Raw genomic sequence first — 6,236 nt, 5'->3', positions numbered from 1 at the left:
CGGTCCTTTCATTAGCCCGCTCTTTAGCTGCCCATCGTCCTGTGCCTTTTGAAAAGGTCCAGAAGCTACAATGCATGTGCCCTTTGGAAGTTCAGGGTGTGTTCACCTTGGATGTACGTCGCAGAGATGCTGTCATAGCACTAGCTGTGTTTCTAGTGGAGTCTGACTTGCAGAACAAAGACACACTTGTGTCTTACTTCCTGAGCCTGTTAAGAGGGTTACGGCGGGTCCAGTGGATTGAAGAAAGCTTAGGTAAGAAATGGCGAGAATCACTCCCCATTGCAGAAAACTTCAGCTTCTGTTTAGTGACCCTGTTGTCAGACGTGGCTCAGAGGGACCCAGACTCCAGACAACAGATATTAGACACCATCATTGAAATTATGCAGGAGATGCAGGAGATGTGCCAGACGCCTGAAAACCATGATAAAGTATACCTCTGCAAGTACATTGTTCCCTGCCTATTGGGGGTGACGAGGGCGTTTGGTCGCTATAGCAACACAGACGAGGCTCTGCTGTCTAAGCTGTTTCCTGGGAATTCACCTCAGACACAATGTTTTACAGAGGAGACAGTATGGCAGAGGTCCTTCCATGACTTCCACTCCATTATGCCTTCCTCACTGCTGATAGTGTGCAAGAGAGACAGTCCACGTACACACACTGGAACCAACTCAGATATCTCCTCACAGGTCAGTTCTGATGCCAGAGGCCACTCCCCCTGCTCCCCTACAGCTCCAGGTCCGCACTTTGAAGGAGCCTACTTGCCTGCCAGCAGTGAGGTGGATCCTGATTACTACTTCTCCAAAGTCAGCTCCAGCTTCTCCATGTCTCCTCTCTTCATGGGAGGAGGGGAAGGCAACATGGAGGTGTCAGTTGACCTGCTGAGACAGCTCCTCAGCATGGTGAAGAATTTTGTAAATGACTCCTTTCTAAAAACTCTGGATGCTACCCTGTTGGAAGTCACGGAGGCCAATGCTGGAATTATCTTATATTACAACATCTTTAGTGACCCTCTCTATGTCTGTATGTTCAAAATGCTGAGAGACACACTGTACTACTTGAAAGCCTTGCAGCCGGAGTTTGTACTTGAAGTGCACAACTTTGTCCTTGAGCAGTTCAGCAGCAGCCAGTCTGAGCTGCAGTGCGTCCTCCACGACACAGGGCCAGGGGAACGTAGCCCCTTCGAGCTCTGTTGCCAAGCCAGTGCCGCCTGTGTGGACCTCATGGTGTGGGCCATCAATGATGAGCAAGGAGCAAATGAGTTGTGTACCAAGCTGTCAGACAAGCTGCAGTCTAGAACCTCCAGTAAAGTCATCGTAGCTCACATGCCCCTGTTAATCTGTTGCCTACAGGGACTTGGATATCTGTGCGAGAGATTTCCAGGATTGGCCCGCTCTGCCACCACCTCTCTCAGGGATTTCCTGGTGGTCCCCTCCCCTGTTCTGATAGAGCTCTACAAATACCACAGCCAGTACAGCACAAGTAATGAAATCAGGATCATGGCAAACAACAAGCACTGCCAGCCAACCTTCAACATCCTGTCCAACAGGAAAAATCAGCCCTCTATGTATGAGCAACTCAGAGATATCTCTATCGACAACATTTGCAGATGTCTCAAGGCCGGTTTGACACTGGTTCCTGTGATAGTGGAAGCCTTTCTGGACAGCCTGTCCAATTGTCTCTACATCTCACAGGAGAGTGAAAGGGATGCCCATCTGATCCCAGATCACACCATCAGAGTGCTGGGTCACATAGCCGTGGCTCTGAGGGACACACCCAAGGTCATGGAACCCATCTTGCAGATCCTCCAGGAGAGGTTCTGCCAGCCTCCTTCACCACTGGATGTGCTGATCGTAGACCAGCTGGGTTGCATGGTCATCACTGGAAACCAATACATCTACCAGGAGGTGTGGAACCTGTTCCAGCAGATCAGTGTGAAGGCCAGCTCAGTGGTTTACTCGGCCACTAAAGACTCTAGAGACCATGGATACAGGCACTGCTCGCTGGCTGTGATAAATGCACTGGCCAATATTGCAGCCAACCTGCAGGGGGAGCCACTGGTGGACAATCTGATGGTGGACCTACTGAAGTTGTTTGTTCAGCTGGGCCTGGAAGGAAAGAGGGCCAGCGAGAGGGCCTCAGACAAAGGACCTGCCCTTAAGGCTTCAAACAGCGCTGGCAACCTCGGTGTCCTCATCCCAGTCATTGCTGTGCTGACCAGACGCCTTCCACCAATCAAGGAGGCCAAGCCCCGTCTCCAGAAGCTGTTCCGTGACTTCTGGTTGTACTCTGTGGTCATGGGGTTTGCAGTAGAGGGAAGTGGACTGTGGCCAGAGGAGTGGTATGAGGGAGTATGTGAGATCGCTACCAAGTCTCCCCTCCTCACTTTCCCCAATGGAAAGCCTTTCCGCTCAGAGCTGCAGTACAACTCGGCACTGAAGAATGACACAGTCACCCCAGCAGAGCTGAGTGAGCTGCGATCCACCATCATCAACCTCCTGCAACCGTCGCCAGAGGACTCTGCGCTCATCAATAAGCTGGACTTTGCCATGTCCACGTACCTGCTGTCAGTCTACAGATTAGAATACATGAGGATGCTGCATTCCAATGACCCCGAAAGGTTTCAGGTCATGTTCAGGTACTTTGCAGACAAAGCCATTCAAAAAGACAAGTCTGGCATGTTGCAGTGTGTTATTTCTGTTGGGGATAAGATATTTGATGTCTTCCTGCAAATGATGGCTGAGAAGCCCAAGACCAAAGAGCATGAGGAGGAGCTGGAATGTCATGCACAGTTTCTATTGGTCAACTTTAACCACACTGACAAAAGGATCCGTAGAGTTGCAGACAAATACTTGGCTGGTTTGGTCGAGACTTTCCCGCATCTGTTGTGGAGTGGTCGTGTGTTGAAGACCATGCTAGACATCTTGCAGACACTCTCTCTGTCACTCAGCGCTGACATCCACAAGGACCCGCCCTACTATGACATTCCAGATACCGCCTACATGATCACTGTCCCAGATACGTATGAAGCCAGAGAGAGCATAGTGAAGGACTTTAATGCTCACTATGGTCAAATCCTGAAAGAGGCCATGAAATGGGCACCCTCTATCACCAAGTCCCACCTGCAGGAGTACTTGAGCAAGCATCAGAACTGGGTTTCAGGATTGTCCCAGCACACAGGCCTGGCAATGGCCACAGAGAGTACACTGCACTTTGCTGGCAACAACAGACAGAGTACCACACTAGGTGCTGCTTTTCCTCAGACCATCCAGATGACTGCGAGGCCAGCCTGTGTGAATAAGGACTACTCGAACTTCATGGCTTCCCTCAACTTACGGAACCACTACACTGGAGAAGTGGCAGGTATGATCCAGTTCTCTAAGCTGACCCACAGTCGGTCAGACCTGACCAAGCTGATGGTCTGTCTGACAACTGACGCTCTGGACAGAAAAGACCCAGAATCCTTCACTCAGGCCATGTTCAAGATGACCGCCCTGCTAATCAGTACTAAAGACTGTGATCCTCATCTCTTGCATCATCTGTGCTGGTCTCCTCTTAAGATGTTCACAGAACATGGTATGGAGACAGCCATCGCCTGCTGGGATTGGCTGCTGGCTGCAAACAAGGGAGTTGAAGTCCCATTCATGCGCGAAATGGCAGGGGCTTGGCAGAATACAGTGGAACAGAAGATGGGATTGTTCTCAGAGACTAAGGTAGAAGCAGATCCTCTGGCCGCCTCAGAGGACAGCCAGCCCATGGCCTGCCCCCCCGACATCATGCCTCACTTCCTCTGGATAGAGTTCCTGGTGCAGAGATTTGAGATAGCCAAGTACTGCAGCACTGACCAGGTGGAAATATTCACCACAATCCTCCAGAGGTCGTTGTCGCACAGTGTCGGAGGAGCCAACAGCAGTCTCAACAAGCACGTTGGTGCCATAGGGCCGAGATACAGACTGCTCACCCTGGGCCTCATGCTCCTGCACTCCGATGCCATGACAAATCCCACCATCCGCAATGTGCTGAGGGAGAAGATTTACTCCACAGCCTTTGATTACTTCAGTGTTGCTCCTAAGTTTCCCACGCAGAAAGAGAAAAGGCTGAGAGAAGACATCAGCATAATGATTAATTTCTATGCCAGCCTGATGTCAGACAGGAAATATCTGGCTGCCAACCAGCTGGTACCCCCAGACCCTCAGGACAGCCTGTCTGTGGTCACGGTGACAGACAGTCGCAGTAATCTGGATGTGGTTGTGGGTCAGAGGCAGCAGGTGGCTCAGGGATGGATCAATACTTACCCTCTGTCCTCTAGCATGTCCACCACATCCAAGAAGTCTGGAATGAGTAAGAAAGACAGCAAAGGCCCTCAGCTGCCCAAATACTACACCAAACGTAGAACTCTACTACTAGCACTGCTGGCCAGTGAGATTGAGCGGCTGACAACGTGGTACAACCCCCTGTCCACCCCGGAGATGGCAATCTCCACAGAGCAGTCAGTGGAGACCAGCATCACTAACTGCAGGTACAGATCCCTCAGCCTAACAGAAAAACAGTGGAAGGACAATGTGAACCTGGCCTGGAGTATAGCACCCTATCTAGCCCTGCAGCTACCTGCCAGGTTCAAGAACACAGAAGCCATTGTATCAGAGGTGACTCGTCTTGTGCGTATGGACCCAGCTGCCGTATGTGACATCCCAGCGGCCGTCAAGTTCTTAGCAACGTGGCAAACCATTGATGCTGACTCTCCAGAGCTGAGTCACATCCTGTGCTGGGCCCCCACTGACCCCCCCACCGCGCTATCCTATTTCTCCTCCATGTACCCCCACCACCCCCTGACTGCCCAGTATGGGGTCAAAGTACTCCGTTCCTTCCCACCAGATGCCATTCTGTTTTACATTCCTCAGATTGTACAAGCACTTCGATATGACAAGATGGGTTATGTGAGAGAATACATTTTGTGGGCGGCTCAGACATCCCAGCTACTGGCTCACCAATTCATCTGGAACATGAAGACCAACATCTACTTAGATGAGGAAGGACATCTCAAAGATCCGGATATAGGTGAGCTGTTGGAGCACATGGTGGAGGAGATCACTGGCTCTATGTCTGGCCCAGCCAAGGACTTCTACCAGAGAGAGTTTGACTTCTTAAACGAGATCATCAACGTGTCTGCCATCATGAAGCCTTTGCCTAAGGGGGAGGAGAGGAAGAGAGCCTGTCTGGAGGCCATGTCCAAGATCAATGTCCAACCCGGCTGTTACCTCCCCAGTAACCCAGAGGCCATAATCTTGGACATAGACTACAAGTCTAGCACACCTATGCAGAGTGCTGCTAAAGCCCCATTCCTGGCCAAATTCAGAGTGAAGAGATGTGGCATGAGCGAACTGGAAAAATATGTTCTGCAGTGTCGCTCAGATTCCCTGGAGGAGGCTAAGAGTGAAGAGGAGGCCAAGAGAATCTGCTGGCAAGCAGCCATTTTTAAAGTGGGAGATGACTGCAGACAGGACATGCTGGCTCTCCAGATCATTGGCCTGTTTAAGAACATCTTCCAGTTGGTGGGTCTGGACCTCTATGTGTACCCCTACAGAGTAGTGGCCACTGCACCAGGGTGTGGCGTGATTGAGGGCATCCCTGACTGCAAGTCTCGTGACCAGCTGGGCCGACAGACAGACGTTGGTATGTACGACTACTTCAGGAACCAGTATGGTGACGAGTCAACACAGGAATTCCAGAAGGCGCAGTACAATTTCATCCGCAGTATGGCTGCCTACAGTCTGCTGCTCTTCCTTTTGCAGATCAAAGACAGACACAATGGCAACATCATGCTTGACAGCGAGGGCCACCTCCTTCACATTGATTTTGGCTTCATTTTTGAGAGTTCTCCCGGTGGTAACCTGGGCTGGGAGCCGGACATCAAGCTGACAGATGAGATGGTGATGATCATGGGGGGCAAGATGGAGGCCACACCCTTCAAATGGTTCACAGAGATGTGTGTGAAGGGATACCTGGCTGTCAGGCCCTATATGGATGCAGTGGTCTCCCTTGTCACCCTCATGCTGGATATTGGTCTTGCCTGCTTCAGAGGACAGACCGTCAAGTTGCTCAAGCAGCGATTTAACCCAAGCATGAGTGAAAAGGAGGCAGCCGCCTTCATCATCAAAGTCATCCAGAACTGCTTCCTCAGTAACAGGAGCAGAACTTATGACATGCTCCAGTACTACCAAAACCAAATACCGTGCTAA

General features: G+C 51.0%; 1 protein-coding gene across 1 annotated transcript; it reads left to right on the top strand.

The window, feature by feature from the left end:
• Nucleotides 1-74: 74 nt before the first annotated feature.
• Nucleotides 75-6,236, top strand: LOC308106309 (phosphatidylinositol 4-kinase alpha-like; the record flags this gene model as incomplete). Its single annotated transcript, XM_080457350.1, has 1 exon — nucleotides 75-6,236. The coding sequence occupies one exon, from the start codon at nucleotides 75-77 to the stop codon at nucleotides 6,234-6,236; it is 6,162 nt and encodes a 2,053-aa protein (XP_080313476.1).

This window comes from Gymnoscopelus braueri (assembly GCF_963280865.1).
Source record: "Gymnoscopelus braueri genome assembly, chromosome: 18".
In the NCBI taxonomy this organism is placed as follows: domain Eukaryota; kingdom Metazoa; phylum Chordata; class Actinopteri; order Myctophiformes; family Myctophidae; genus Gymnoscopelus; species Gymnoscopelus braueri.
Note: the sequence above shows the minus strand (reverse complement) of the source record. Positions and strands in the feature narration are given on the sequence as shown.